At 35.1% G+C, this 16,220-nt stretch overlaps 1 protein-coding gene across 1 annotated transcript in view; it reads right to left on the reverse strand.

Moving 5' to 3' along the window:
* LOC105627834 (E3 ubiquitin-protein ligase UBR4) overlaps positions 1 to 16,220 on the reverse strand; it is a 29,613-nt gene that overhangs the window by 3,775 nt on the left and 9,618 nt on the right. The window contains exons 9-33 of the mRNA XM_012209112.1: positions 16,044 to 16,212; positions 15,698 to 15,924; positions 15,469 to 15,592; positions 15,000 to 15,226; positions 14,405 to 14,614; positions 9,586 to 14,091; positions 9,345 to 9,502; positions 9,089 to 9,232; positions 8,953 to 8,985; positions 8,346 to 8,547; positions 8,085 to 8,274; positions 7,631 to 8,014; positions 7,023 to 7,480; positions 6,816 to 6,929; positions 6,481 to 6,693; positions 4,959 to 5,135; positions 4,701 to 4,875; positions 4,447 to 4,597; positions 3,934 to 4,162; positions 3,701 to 3,850; positions 3,307 to 3,609; positions 2,996 to 3,222; positions 1,096 to 2,863; positions 808 to 966; positions 5 to 629 (exon numbers count right to left, since the gene is read on the reverse strand). Of these exons, the coding sequence (XP_012064502.1) occupies positions 5 to 629; positions 808 to 966; positions 1,096 to 2,863; positions 2,996 to 3,222; positions 3,307 to 3,609; positions 3,701 to 3,850; positions 3,934 to 4,162; positions 4,447 to 4,597; positions 4,701 to 4,875; positions 4,959 to 5,135; positions 6,481 to 6,693; positions 6,816 to 6,929; positions 7,023 to 7,480; positions 7,631 to 8,014; positions 8,085 to 8,274; positions 8,346 to 8,547; positions 8,953 to 8,985; positions 9,089 to 9,232; positions 9,345 to 9,502; positions 9,586 to 14,091; positions 14,405 to 14,614; positions 15,000 to 15,226; positions 15,469 to 15,592; positions 15,698 to 15,924; positions 16,044 to 16,212 (11,323 nt within the window). The remainder of the gene's footprint in view (positions 1 to 4; positions 630 to 807; positions 967 to 1,095; positions 2,864 to 2,995; positions 3,223 to 3,306; positions 3,610 to 3,700; positions 3,851 to 3,933; positions 4,163 to 4,446; positions 4,598 to 4,700; positions 4,876 to 4,958; positions 5,136 to 6,480; positions 6,694 to 6,815; positions 6,930 to 7,022; positions 7,481 to 7,630; positions 8,015 to 8,084; positions 8,275 to 8,345; positions 8,548 to 8,952; positions 8,986 to 9,088; positions 9,233 to 9,344; positions 9,503 to 9,585; positions 14,092 to 14,404; positions 14,615 to 14,999; positions 15,227 to 15,468; positions 15,593 to 15,697; positions 15,925 to 16,043; positions 16,213 to 16,220) is intronic.

Here is a 16,220-nt window from a genome sequence, read left to right on the forward strand (position 1 = left end):
TTACCGGTAGTCATTTCTTCTAGAAGTTCTAACAGCTTTTCTTGTGTATCATCAATTAGTCTAGTGCGCTGAACAACGAGTCTCCTAAGTGATAAGTAACCGTTTAATACTGCACCAACTAGCCGGCCCTTATATTGTTGCTTGATATTTTCCTGTTCCAAGAAAGTTGCCAAAAGTTCTGTAAGCATCTTCAATGAATACCCTTGCGCAAGATCGCTAGTTAAAGTAGTCTCCTCTAGTCTGTGTAATTCCTCTATTTCTCGGGTCAAAAGTTCCGCCAACAAAGTCATTACACCGCGTATTGCCAAGAATTGCTTCCAAGGCGACTGTCTAATTAAACTTTGATATAATGTGAGAAACTCGGTGCTGCTCTCGCCAGCGGTACGTAGCTCTTCCAAATAACATGTCAACAAAACCAGAACCTCCTTTTTTCTCTCTATGCCTTGACAAAGGCTCTCGATCATGTTACACGCTACTTGGCGTGCCAGACGAGAACTAGGATTGAAGAGAACTTCTTTCAACCAAGCACCATCAGACAGTTTTAGCGGTTGAACGCCTTGATGCTTCATGCAACGCTGATGCCACCTGTGCCCGTATTTTTCCATCAGATACAACACGCGAGCCTCCTCCTGAAACAAAGAATCAATAAAGAGAAACAATAAATCAAGATATTTTCAAAATATTTCTATTATATTTTCATGATAAAATCATATATGTAATTAAATAATAGTATAATAATTACGACTTCATAATTATTTTATTTTCATTGATTGAAACGTTAATTTAGTTGCTTTACTTTGCACCAACCTTTTTAAGAGGTTTAGCTGTAGATTCCGTCTTCTTAGCTGGCATACGGCGAAGCCATTCGGAATATGAATGTTTGGGGTCGCCGCTGATCCATTTACCCACATCAATACTAACATCTTCCGGTGGTTGTACAGTTGCCAAAGATTCAATGGTTTTATCCTGAAATTACATAAAAATTACGTGAAATTATATAAAAATTACGTGAAATATACACAGAAAAAAATTACGTGAAATATATACAGAAAAAAATTACACAGAAAAAAAAGATACATTAAGTTGAATACTTACTTTATTTTTCTTCGATACCGGTTGATCTGGTTTGATAAGACCTTGCAAAATTTTCAGACATGGCAATATGATACTTTCCATTACGACGGGACTTTTTGATTCTTTACAAGCCATTAAAAATAGCTGCATTACGCATCGCAATTTCTGTTCCCAACATGAGTCCTCTTTTTGTACGAGTGCTGCGAGAAGAGCCATTTCATGTCGTACGGCGACCGAAAGATTAGGGGTAGCAACTCGTCCGCGAAGTGTCAACGTGATTCGATTAGTTAGAAGCGAGCATATCTCTTTAGTTGATTGTGCGTTATCTCTTGTGACAAGGCACAACAATTGTCGGACATCCTCTTGCATTTGTACTGTACCCTTTCGCAAATTGTGCTCCACGAGCTCTTGGATTAGTCCTTGTTTGCACAAAACATCTCTGGCTACACTTTTGGTAGCTAATGCGCGTAAGAGTATCAAGCAGTGTTCCGTTGCAGCGGATGCACATCCGTAACAACGTCCGACCGGCGAAACTATGGTTTCGTCTTTTATGACATCATTTGCAGTGGATCCATTATATGACGACTGCGAGCTACTCTGACCACGTTGATTTCTGTCATACGCAACAAGCTCTCTGCGACAGGCTAGAACGCGTTGGATAATTTTACTCAATTCCTCAAAAGAGGTCTTGCACTCGCCGCAATATCTTTGAGCGAGTAGCTGGATCGCTCTATTCACCTGAGTACTGCCCGATACCTGTATACCATCTTCTAATCCTCGATCCAAACGATGCTCGGATATCTTAACAAGAAGCATTTCCAATGTAGGTTTGTTGGATATCAAAGTTTTATATACTCGGTCCGCCTTCTCTAGTAAAGTATTAATGGTTGCCACCGTCTTCTTTCGATCGTCGTCGTTTTCTATGGGATCAACGGCGCAGCACGGTCTGCCAGTCAGAGTGTAATCGAACTTTGCGTATTTGCAGAATCCGCAAGCGTGACATAAGAACGGATCTTTTTCATCATAATTAATCGCTCGACATTTATGGCATTGGAATACATTTTCACCGCAATTCGCGCATATACCAGGATTTGCCGGTACACTTGCGGAACATCGCGGGCACTGCAACGTCTCGGATGAGGCTTGAATATTCTCGTAGAAATCGGCATACTCGATCATGAGATTACAAGCGACTATTGGCAGCGGAAATTCCATTTTGACTTCGGTCTGCCCCTGGGCAAGTGTAATCTTTTTCGCCTTGTGCCACATGGCCGGTTTATTCTTCAATTCTACAACAGCCTGCACTGACCGATTGTTGTAGTATACATTGATAGTTCGAACCATTTTTGTTCTCTTCAGATCGCCTATACGGAGAGTGATGCGACTGATGGTATGACTGCCGACTAGTTTCACGATCTGTGTCGTCGTTGTAAATTTGGAATCTACTTTAATTGATGACAGCTTAATTGTTGCCATCGGTACTTCTGGATTATTACATACAAGACAAGGTTCACTCTCCAAATAATAGCCATCTAATTCAACGAACTGTGCCAAATTTACATAAAGATTCGCGTTAGGATGTCGCGCAAGTAACTGATTCTGCGCATGTAAAACAGCAACTGCCTGCTCCATATACGTATGCATCTTCTTTCCAGCATGCGGTGTTTTCAAACAGAAGTAACCAAGTAAATCAACAAATTGTGCTGCCTTTCTGCCATAAGCTGGGACTAGAGGCCACAAACGCCATAACAGATCCAGCAAAACTTCTTGATCTGTTGGTCCACAATTTCTAAAATTTAAAAAACATGTTGTAAATATTGTTTCTTGCAACATTATATCCCGTATTTTTCATATTTACATCTATTTCACTTCTTTTGTTCTATAATTAAATTTTGTGAATAATAAAATTGATAATACTTACTTATAAATTGCTAAAATAAGAGAATGCGCTTGTAAACGAACGTTGGTATTATTTGTTTCAAGAAGGAAAGTTTGTATAAACTTCATCAGCAATGTGGGATGCACTTGTTTTTGAATTTGCTCGACTAGAGTCAAACATTGCGCTTCTTCAAATTTAGCCTCCGTATCAGAATCTTCCGATTTTTCCCGTTCACGCCTCTCTTTCGTACCAGTCGTTGATTTCGATTCCTAATTTAAATTTATTAACAAACATTGAAAAAACACTCGTATACGATCGTATAATTTAATACAAAATCTTTATATTATATTTACCTTTGATTTAGTATCCTTCATTTCTTTAGACTTATTATTTGAACAAATAGCACATTGTAACAACTGAAGCACTGTAGGACTTACGCCTTCGTCCAAAAGTGTTGAAATAGCGAAGAGATACGATAGAACTGTATTCTGTTTTAAACAAAACCGTTGCCAGTTTCCTGTACGACTAGTAGCAATCTCTACGCAACATTTAAGGTGTTCAATCAATTCCACCAAGGAATCGTATGGTAAATTGATGGAATGCGGACGAGTGTGCGGCGGATCGTAGCCACCGGTAGTACAACACTGTTGCACGGACTAGCAACAAGAATAATAATTCAAGTTTAGTTTATGATATTATTTTTATATAAAATTATTTTAATATAAAAGTATTATATAATAAAATTACCTGTACATGAGATATAAGAGCGTGAAGATCTCGTAATTGTCTGTATTTTTCCTTATTGCCGCATATAAAGAGTAACAATTTACGTACTTGTCGTCTGACGAAAGGCGTTTGATACGACATCATGTATTCACAAAGATAGAAGTACCATGGCTGCATAAATTAAAAACAATTAATCGTTTATCTTTGCAAATAAGGAAAAAGCTACTATTAAAGAAAAAGCTATTGGCAATTACCTGTTCGAATGCAGGTTGTACTACGGTACTTTCTGCATATTTATGCACCTGATACGGCAATCGTAATACCATTTCCGTCAATAATTGAGGATAAGGTTCGAATACATCGCCGGCATGGCCTTTAACGTATTGTCTCAAGAAGAATGGTGACATATCCGGAGGCGATGTGGTAAGATGTTCTTTGAGTAATTGACCTCCGATCATAGTACCAGACTCCTCTGTATTAGTACTAATAAACAGAATATATTCGTGAAATTAAGATAACACATGGTTTTCCTATGCGAGAATAGACTTGTGAATGTATAAAACTCGGTTGAATTTCGGTGTTTCGATTTTGAAAAAAGAAATTGATTGAAAAGTAGTGAATAAAGGAACATGAAATAAATAGTAACCCATCTCGAAGATCCATATTTTGATAAGATTATAATTGACATGAAATATTAGCAATAAATATCATAAATTATAACTATTAATAACACAAAGACATTCATATCGAAATTGAAGTAAACTTACGTTTTCCAATAATCAAGTAAAGCTTGTAATAACGTTAGACAATAATCGATAATACCAGCTTTACTCAATATCGCAGCAGTAGTTTGTGATACAAAGTTTGGATTATCCGAGGGAGTCTTTGCTGCGTATTTCGAACGAGACATAAGCACGCCTGAGAAAATAATGATAAAGTAATAATAATATAATATATGTATAATAATATAATAGCGTATATTGATACAAGCTTATAATGAAAATAAATAATTATTAATTACTTAGTAAGCGCATGATAACCAAATGAACTTCTCTCTTATTACTACGTTCACATATATTGTTTGTATCAGGTTTATCCATTTCCAATTCTTTCACAAGCATTTGCAATAAACGTTCTATGCATGCTTTGTCTCTTTCATCTTGACCGTCAAGATCAGCAGTCAACATTAATACAACCTAGTGGAAAATAAAAGCTTTGATACTATTGTTCGTTTAATTTTCCTAATTACAAGTGACTTGTAATATTATAATAACTGTACCTGCATAAATGGAATGGCAAGCACTCCTCGGACATTTATTAGGTTGGGCACAAATTGTGTAAATCTGTCCAACAATGAAAGTCGTATAGCATGTAATTTCACAGTAATCTCGCCAGTTGTATCACTTTCCTGCTCAACGCCTTGCTCTTGCTCAGTACCTTCTTCTTGCTCAGTGGTCTAATATGGGATGACACACAATAATATATAAATATATTTGTACTATTCATTTGAATGGTTTCTCAAGTCAGAATTTCTGGAATTCCATTGTTTTAGACAGAACCAATAAAATAATGGATGCATTAAAATAATTCTAAATGTAAGAAAATTTACAAAGAAAGATATTATTAATGTGCGATGATTATGTAATCATAGTTCTTTTGATAAAAAGATGAATAATATACTATTAGAGTGTACACTTTCCAAATGAAATTACTTAAATTTCGAAGTCTCAACAGAATGTAATTTATTTTTATTTTTGGTAAAGGTTTTTTTATTTATTTTAAAAAATTTTTGGTTCCTATAATTGTCTATATGCAATTCCAATCTTTCACTTAAAAAATTCAAAATCTTTTATAAAGCCAATGGAATGCATATGTTACATTCTATATTCCATTCAGACTTCGACAATTAAAGGGATTCAACGAAGTCTTATAGCACGTTATTAAAAATGTTTAATGAAATTTGTTCAATCGCATGATTTTTTTTAATTACATTTTTGTGGCAGTGTGGGTTAAAGGCAACTTTTGAGAACGGAGGCTCAAAATTTTTTAATTAATCATCAATAATTTAATAAAATAAGATATGATAAAAATTTTTTTCATAAAATCCACTTTCAATATATTAACTTTTATTAATTGTCTCTCTTTTACGACAATTACACTAATAAACTTGATCTAATTTTTTATTTTAAAAAAATGCAATGTGTTATACATCATTTTTAATTGTGAAGCTAATTGTGAAGCTAATTGTGAAGCTTTGACAATTTAAGATCAATAACAATAATATAACCACTTTTCAAAAATTTTATGATTAATTCACATATGTAACATATATAATGATGTAACATAATCTTCTTCAAGTAAAACTCATGAATTTGATGGTAAAACTTCGATGATATAGACAAACACATATGTAAATCTTTAAATATTATTCTTCATAAATCAAGTTTAAAATCATATACATATGAAAAAAATTTCAGATAATTCAAATTACCGATAGAGATTTCATAAAAACTTCAAACAACTTTTTTGAGATTGATCATAAAAATTGAATTATCAGAATCTCAAAGTCAACTAAATATTAACACAGAATAGACTATAATGTTATTCGTTTCAATAATAATGATAAATGGTATGATAATGGTAAATAAAAAAAAAAAATTATATCATAAAAGAAGACAAAAGATTTCTATATATAAAATATACTAATATGTCGAATGCGTCCAGTCACTGTCGCTGTTTCTTTTGTTTTCAAGAACATATATAAATCTGCAATGTAAAGTTCTTGAATACACGGAACTTACAGTGAAAGTTGTAGGTACATCTAGAGTATTAGTTTCAGAGCGTGGCGCTTGATTGACTCCAATTCCAATCGGAGGCATAGCACTGTCGGGAGCATTGTCTCCGTACGCGGAGCTCCTGCCAGAAACATTATGCTCTCCTGTCATGCTGTCAACGGCGCTGCCTCCACTATCGCTTCCACCGCTCTCGCTACCCTTGCTACCACCACTACCACCCTAACATAAAATGTGTCCCAAGCGTTACTATAATATGTGCAAATGCTAAGACTCTGTTGATCCACATCAGCATATTTTCGGTGAATAAACCAAGACAGAGTATACGCTAAGATGTAACTTACTTGTTCGGCAGGCGACGTTCGAAGAGTACTACCATCGGTAGCAGCAGTTGATCCCTCATCATCGGAACCACCTGCAGAAGCGGTCGTGTCAGAATAATGTCCACCTTCTTGAGCCTGAAAAAAGCAGAGTCCACAATTATTAAAAGTGAAATATATAAATACCAAATACACCAGACAATTTATAAACTTGATGTGGAAAAACATTACCTGAGCAGCGTTCGACACTTGAACCAATCCCTGCGCAGCTAAATTTTGCAAGCTTTGCAGTGTGGAACCGCTTAGATTTTGAAGGCTCTGTATACCCTGCAAATTAGGGAAGCCTTGCTGGAATCCTTGCCGCAATGCTTGCAGATCAGCAGCTCCTCCTTCGTGGTCTTGTAAACTGAGAGCTATCGCGAGCTCTACCATCGCTTCATCGTCAGCATCTGGTGGGATATCAAGCAACTGTGGGAAATTACCCGCACCGAGCAACGCTTCTAACGGATGATTAACCACTCTTGCGGCAGCCGAATTTTGATTGCCTTCGGCGCCGAGCATGACTGCCACTCTGTCCACTGCTTCGACGGCTTCAATGTCAAACTGTTGTTCCACATCGCGCTCCACTGTATCTTGAGATGCTTGCGATGGAACAGACGCGGATTTTTCTTCGGTTTCTGCAACTACACCTACAAAAATAGCGATAACAATGAAAACAAATAATAAAATACGTAGTCAATTTACTAAATTATTATTATACTTTATTAAAAATTATATAAAATTTTCTCTTAATTCTAAAACAATTCTAAGAGATTTTCTAAAACATTTCCATTTTATACCTGGAGTACTACAGTTGGGAGGACTCGGTATATACACTCTCCTGCGTCTATATCTAGGTCTCAGTACTCTGATTATCGCATGCTTAGCGCTAAAACTAATGGTAGTATCTGAAGATAATAATAACTGCAGATACAATTTAGCAGCTATAGCGGTATTATTTTCAACATCGCATATCGTGAAAGCATGAATTATCTCCACAATTGCGTGAACCGTTCCCTCAGCGTGCGTAAGACCTGGCATGACTACTGGAGCAAGTGCCATATTCTTGGGATACGCCATGTGTAGAGACCATAGTATTTCCATTAATTGGATGACCAGATGTTGATTTACATCGGTTTTCATATTCGAACGAGTTTCTAAACGGTCTTTTTCGAAAACGGGTACTAGAAATAAATTATTTCAACATTATACATTTGTTCATTTAATATAACATCACTATTTTATAATACATACCAGTGCTTTCATCAATTGATTTATTTGCATATTGTTCAGCAAATTTCGCGAGATTGTGTGGGCGAGAAACGGCAATAGCACGAACAATAAGTACAAGTCTGTAAAAGTTCTCCGCATCTATATCTGCAGGATCATTTGCTTCTCTCATTGATTTCAAAGATTCAAGTACATGTGATAATAATACATGATCCTAAAAAGTGCGTAGAAAAATGTGACAATGTAATTATTAAAATCATTAATAAATAATTAATCGTTGTATACCTTGTGAAAGTGATAAGCCTGTTTAGTGCCGTGAAGAGCAGCTAACAAAGCTGTTGTATGGATTTGTACTGATGGTGGAGTAGGTAATATTAATAATCGTGATGCAACATCGATAGCTGTGGCTTTTAATGAAGTTTTATTGTCATCATGGGAGGATAAGATAAATGAAGATTCCAAGACTTCAAGAATGCTGGATATCATCCTGTAAATTTTTTTAAAAATTATATTTATTAAATTACATTTATTAGATTAATAAAATTATTAAATTATTAAAAACTATTATTTACACACACAATTTTACATTTACTGTTACATTTACTGATTAATATCTATTTTCTTTTTATAAATTAAATAATTTATATATATATATACACAATTGGTGATACAAACAATATAAAAATAATTCACAACAAAAAATAGCTTTGAAAACATTGAATAAATTGCTACCAGAACATGTTTCCCAATCAGGTAGATAATCAGGTACAAATTTTTTTGATAAAAAGATATCTATTATTTATAAACTATTTTTGGACTAACTGGTAGCACCAATTGTCAAATCTATTCCTCTACTTGGTTTCACAATAATAAAATTATGTTATATCCTTACCTTTCCATGTTAACCGAACTATCCTTTGTCGTTCTGATACAATATATGCTTGGATTAAAGAATACTTTCTTTATAAAATAATTGACTTATTTTATGTACTTCATATAAACTTAAAAAAAATATTCTATTAACGTACTTGTTCATTGAGGACAATGGCGCAGAAACGATAGTATTATCAGTTTCATTATTAACTGTCGTCACTGGTGCGGATGTTGGTGGACAAGATTGAATTTCTTCTATTTCTTCGGGCCATCCAAATACATCCTTAGTTTTACCATATCTGTATAAAAAAATAACAAAGTAATACACTAATAGCAAGATATACAATTAGCTATGTAAAATTTTACGATTGCATTTAAAAAGACATCCAATAGTATTGTAGTCATACTAACATTTTGATGGAATCGACCATAATGACACCCTCTTGATCTTGGCTTGGTCCAAAAGTGATTGTCAATTTTTTATCAGCTTGAAGACTTTCTTCCCTCGTTAAAGGTATGTCGAACCATCGGCTTCTAGTTAGCGTAGTCCGAATACTTCTGCCAAATACCTTTACAGATATGATAATTATAAAACTAATTAGAATTAAAAAGATAAGTCTTTGCATATTATAGTAAACATATCTCGACTTACCTCAACGTATAAAGGTGCCTTTTGAATGTCCTGATTACCGAAAAGCACTCTTATTCCCGTTATTACTAAAATCACATCGTTATTCGTAACTTCTACGTTAAAGCCCATAGATTTCGTGGAGACCACGTACATTCCAGTAGTGTTTAAACGATGCTTAATCTGCGCAACATTATAAATTTGCAGTAAATCATTGCCGCCGAACTCGATGTCATTCATCACCTGACAGTGTTCAAAAAAATCAATGGGAAATGTGATAGATCCTGATGGTTTTCCCAACTTATTAGCTTTCTTTTTCCGCGTTGGCTTGATACCAGAGGGAGGACTAATTGGTTGCACAGTAGGCGACATCCAAAATCCGGTCTGCTCCATACCAGCCATATAAATTCTCAAACTTCCGTCTTCGCATAATAATATCAGTGTCGTGCGATGCTCAGCATTCGAACTTGGATGTCGAATCGCGACCATGTCCATGATCTTTGCCTTTGCAGGCATAATTTTGATCTCTTGTATCATGATTGTATCGGGTTTGATCATCAGTATTACTGGATTATTACTGGTCTGCAAAATAGAGCAGACCAATCCAGGATGATTCGCCACCTCACTCCATTGACACAATGGTTGCGGCTGGTTATTGTTAGATTTATTGCCATTCGTTTTGTTACTGGCGAGATTAATTTGGAATACTATAGTTATGTCAGAGTCCATGTGTTTTAGCGGCGCTATGAAACTCTTGCCACAAACATAACTGAAGAATAGTAATTGCAGAGAATGAGAATAATAAATGGAGACACCTCCACCACCCACTTGACCAGTGTCTTTTATTTCCGGATGATAAACATCTAATGTGTTTGTTACATAGAAAGCACCGTGCTTGGCTTGACTTTCCTCGTCCATTACTTGGCTGTAAATATATCCGGCAGAAGACATGAGTAACATGTGGAATGTACCGTCTTCCGCATGCATAAATGTGCAATCTCTAATTTTTCCCGTCGGCACGAGGAAATAGTACTGTGGACTTAAGGCGTCCTTTCCCAAGTCATAAATTTTAACAAAGTCTGCAGTGACTAGTGCTAATTGTGTCTGTGCGCCAGGAAGCCACAGTGCCTTAATAATAAAATTTCCACTTTCGAGTTGTGGATGTAACACTAGATGATCAGACACGGTTCCAGAACTGTTAAATGTAAGCACGTGACAATCCTTGAAACCACAAACAGCCAAAAAGTCCTCATTCCATTGATTTCCAGTGACTGAAAGGACGGTAAAAGGTACTGGAGCCGAAGCGAGCCTTGTTAGAGTTAATTTTCTTTTAGAAGAATCTGCTTGCTTTAACAGTGCACTAAGTTGCAGCACTGTTATCTTGCCCTTTTCATGTGAGACAGCTAAATGCTGTCGTTTACCATGCGGAGACGACAGACAACACATAGCAACACGTCGTATCATATGAGCGGACAGCAATTGTCTAATCGTTTGACCCTGATCTCCCGAATAATTCATTCTAACGTTTTCAAACGCACCTTCCTGGGATCCTAAAGTTGGTAACATAAGCTGATCCGTATGCTCAAACTTTTTCTCGAGTGTGTGTAAGCGTTTAAGTGCCAATTGGGCTCGTGCATGACAACCAACTGGTGAATATCGTTGGCAAGATGAATCCACTGCTGGTACCAACACGCGCATCAAATCTACCAATGAAGATACTAATCCACTTTTCGATAATTGAGAATGTATCCAATCCTTAGATGATTCTAATTGTTTTGCTAAATATACTTGTCTTTGAGTATCGCGTCCACTTCTCTCATGCTTATCATACAAGTGCACAGGACTAGATGCTCTTCGGCGTAAGCTGCTCGTGAGAAGCAGGTTACTTTCCGTAGGTGCACCAGCATTGTTATATGGCATGTTATTGCCTACTTGATGTTCTGAACTTTGAGGACTACGTTTTGTCAGCGCTTGGCACGATCCATCATCTTTAGCACCGCAATCACAAAAGAAATTTCCATATTTGGCATATGTGACATCGTGGCCACGATGACAGACGCGTGCACATACCGTGCAAACTCCAACTCCATCGACCATGTTACATGTATGACAATGATACCAATGCTGATTCATAAACTCTTTTTGCGTGATTGTAAAAGTGCATAATTTGTTGCAGAGACTGTCTTCATCCGAATCTTCAGCCGCGCTATCGTCATCATCATGCGGAATTTCATCTACCCAATCGCTATCGTTTAAATCATTATTTGGTACAGCACCTTCCCATGGTGGGCTAATGGCTCGATCTTGGGATTGTGCCTGCTGTGGGCAAATCGAGCCCACTATGTCGGTTATGTAATTTAATATACAACAATCCGCTTCGATGTATGGCGATGGTTTGTCAAAAGACTGCGGATCCTTGTTCATTATCTGTTCTTTACAAAGCTCGACCCATTCAATTGCAGCTTTGAACAGTAATGTATGTCCTTTTTCTAGTCCAGCATCAGCCAATGTAGACATAATATGCATCAAATGTACAAATCGATTGCCTTCGATGGTAGGAGATAAAATATGGTATGTTAATGGTATGAGAACTTGAAGAATGGTTGTAGAAACGTTTGCGCTAAAATTGCTTTTATCTTTTACTATATAATTCGTAAGTGCCCGCAAGAAGCGACTGTTTTCATGAATAGTAAGCTGCTCGTCGTTACTAGTTGCAGGCTGATTGTTAGAACCATCGGAAATGACCCAATGAGTTTGTTCGTTATTAGATGCGTTATTTCTTTCATCTGGTTTTTGACTATCTTCTGATGTACCAGAAACAGTTACCAACGTATTCGCAGTACCAGCTGTGGGCGTTTGTATATTCGTTGTAGAAATAGTCGTCGGGATGTTTGTTACTCCCAATATAACGTGTCTTAACCACGTTTGTAGTTTCTCATCTTCGACATTGGCAAAACTAGCTACAGAATTGCAAAGACGATCAAGTGATCCGTCACCTGGTTTTTCAGTCGTTTTGAATAACGCGCTGAAAAACTGAAAAACGTATGTGCTAAACTGTGGTGAAGCTTGAGATGATGTTATAGATAATAACACAGACACAAGACTATGATTCGAGTCGGGAGCGAAGAACAAATCTAAAGCTTTACATCCAAGAGGTTTTTCCAATAATCGCTCCCAATATTTTATACATTGATCCAAGATATCCTCATCAATAACAACTTTAATGGATCCATCTGTATTATCGGTATACTCAATTATCAGATTGTAAGTATGATTTAGTACAAATAAGTGTTCGCGTAAGACCCGCGCCTCATTATCATTATCCTGCCCTAACAATTTGGTCAGAGTGTTAGTAGCCATCTCTCGTAGATAATCAGTACGAGCATCCATTGACAATGAAATGAGAATATCCACGGCTTGAGAATGTATGTCGGATTGTGGTTCCGGGGCTGTTGTAGAAGTGATGTATTCCATCATAAATGAAACCAAGCAATATAGCAAATTCTTCAATGACGGATTAATAGAGAATGTTGGATGTTCAGATAAGGATTTGACATGGTAATTCACAGTAGTGAAAATGTAGCTTTCTGCCGGTATTATATCGTTTGCATATGTGTTCGAAGCCACAGGAGCAAACGCAATACTCTTCCATTTGTCCAGTGCGGATTTAACGCAACTCGGCAAGAATGAAACTAATGTCGATTCCGTTTCCCAATTTGCACCTGCCATTGATAAAATGTTATCTAAAATCAAATAATCCCGCATACCATATTTTCTATGTTCTTCAACAGATTCAAACGTATGATACAATATGTTAGATCGACATGATAACAGAATGGCATCTGTCACTGATAAAATATGCGGTAGAATCTCGATTATCATTTTAGTCCTGTTTGAAGGCACAGAATCTGCATTTTGCGTACTCTTGGAGGTTTCAATATTCTCAGTAGAATTTTTCGATATGCTCTCATTCATAAGAACTTGCAACTTTCCTACAACTGCAGCCAGTATACATAGTGAACCAAGTTTTGGTAATGATGCTTTCGGCATTATTTTGTCAGTAGCGTTATATTCGGGTTTAAGTGAAATAATACAATTCTTTGCAAGGGTAACATCATATTTAAGAGAGTTTACGGTAGATGATACTGTTTTTAACAAATTTTCCGCATATTGCGTGTACATTCCTTGCTTCACTAAACAGTCTTTCATCCAACCGGTGAAAGTCTTATATGCAGCTCTTGGTCCCCATATCAACGAATGAAGCAACATAGGTCCAGCTGGTATCTCTTCACCAAGAGCAAGTTTGTTCATGTAAGGAGTCGAGGGAGGTAACATTAATAATAAATCCCAACATATAGAAAAGCAATATTGAATTGCACACAGTCCAGTAAACGTAATTTTTTCTTTGTTATCAGTACCGCTTTTTCTGTGCAAATCAGTTTGATTGAGTACATTCAAAATATCGATCAATGCATCAACTAAAAGAGGATATTTCATTTTATCTGGAGTGCCCAAAATAAAGTTACAGGCCTGTAAAGCATAATAAATACATTTTACGTTATATAAAACTTTTACTTAGATAAAAAATTCGATCATGTTATACAGAGAATATATATCACAAAAGTTAAATAATTAAAATTTTGTGTTATGTTAATTATTTAAATTAGATTTTTTTATCATAAGATTAGTAAAAGTAGCGTATCAAATTAAAATAAAGATTCTTAATATTGTTTTTTATTTAAAATAGATGAATGTTGTCAACAATACAATATTATTTGAATCATAAAAATTGCTTTCATAAATTGTTTTTTTTTACAATAATTAATCCAATTGCAAAACGTACCAATCCATCCAACTTTGGTGCATCCTGATTATTAAAATCAGTCCTTGATAAACTATAAAAACGTGGTTTCATTGAGAATTCATCTTGTGAACCATATTTACGATAATTATCTTCTATTTCTACCCAAGGAGTAAAAGCTCTGGCAGTCTGTTTATTTCCATCTTTCGTATCACATACTAAGCTTGTCGCGGAGAATAGATTCCATTGTACCTACACAAAGAAAAAAAATACAATTATTATTAAAGAGTTATAATTATTATTAAAGTATCATAATTAATATAATAAATGTACAAGATGTTTACTACCACTCAGGCAGCACTTTTGCACTGGTGGCCCTGGTATCTTGTTACCTCAATTGCATTGAGATAATAATTTCCTTTAGCACTTTATAAAATTGTCATTACAAAATCACAATTAAATATTATAGATAGTAAATTATTCAATAAATTAAAATAAGTTAAACATATTTTAATTTAATATTTTAACTTATTTAATTTAATAATTTACACTGTAATATAAAGTAATGATAATCTATATATATAAAATGCCGTTTATAGATTTATAAAGATAGTGCAATAGATATGTAATGTCTTACTTGTTCAAGCAATACCGGATGCGCATCATACAAGTGCTTCATCATATATTCAAGTAACAGCAATAGTCGAGATAAGTGCAAAAGTTGATAATCTTTCATTGGCGTTTTAACTGCTTCGCTGCAACGCACTGCACCACTCCCAGTTACAAGTAATACAGATTTTTTCTGCATTAAATTTAGAGAATGAAATAGAAAGAGAACTAACTGGGCATGTTCAACATTCAAATCTGCAAATGTACATTAATATTAAGTACATAATATAAAGCTAATTAATGAAATGAATGATATATTAAATGAATTCTGAATAATATATTAAAAAACTTAATTATATTAACAATTATATTTACTAAAAAAGCAAATACATAATATACAACTTATATAACAATAAGCTAATTAATTAAATTAAAAAATTTTACTGCTTAAAAAAATATAGATATTATATAATATAAATTTGAAATATATATCCTACCTTCATTTTCAGCTTCATACGTAGTCTGAGGATTGCATACATTTTCAACCATAGTTGTTACTAACCGATGCCATATGCTTATACACGCAGCTTCCCTTTCTAATTGAGGTTTAAGCAATAATACCTAATTATAAAAATTTTTAGAAATATAATATATGCTTGGTACATTAAAATTAAATATTATTCTAAAGAATTTTAATGTAAAAAGCATCATTAAATCATTATGCACCTGCGCTAATACACTGAGAGTTCGTGGATACACTTGAAGGGGCCATGTGGTAGAGCTATTGCTTTCTGTAGACCAAGGACTTACTCCCAAATGTTGAAGCAAGGTATTTTGCAAAGATTCGCTTAGTGTATTCCATGCCAGTAAGTTGTGAGTATAACGACTTAAAGCTTGAGAAAACTCCGAATACATAGTGCCCAATGTAGCACCATAAAATGCAGAAATTGTACCTAAAAATTGAACTTTACTATAATACTATACTTTTAATGTAGAATGTAAAAAATAAAATACAAAAAATAAATATTTCAATATAAAACGTACAAAAAATACGGTAACTGTATAAATTTACCTGTTTCTGTTCTAGCTGTTTCATGATCTAGATCTCTTATAATTGCTGCCAATATAACCATTTGTTGCTCAACTAATCCATTAACCACATATTCTCGAACGTATGTACTTCTGCTACCGATTAAGTGCTTATTCATGAATTGAAATATTTTTGTTGCAAGTGAAATGTACTGTAGAG

The sequence above is a fragment of the Atta cephalotes genome, assembly GCF_000143395.1.
Source record: "Atta cephalotes unplaced genomic scaffold scaffold00010, whole genome shotgun sequence".
NCBI classification, from domain to species: Eukaryota; Metazoa; Arthropoda; class Insecta; order Hymenoptera; family Formicidae; genus Atta; species Atta cephalotes.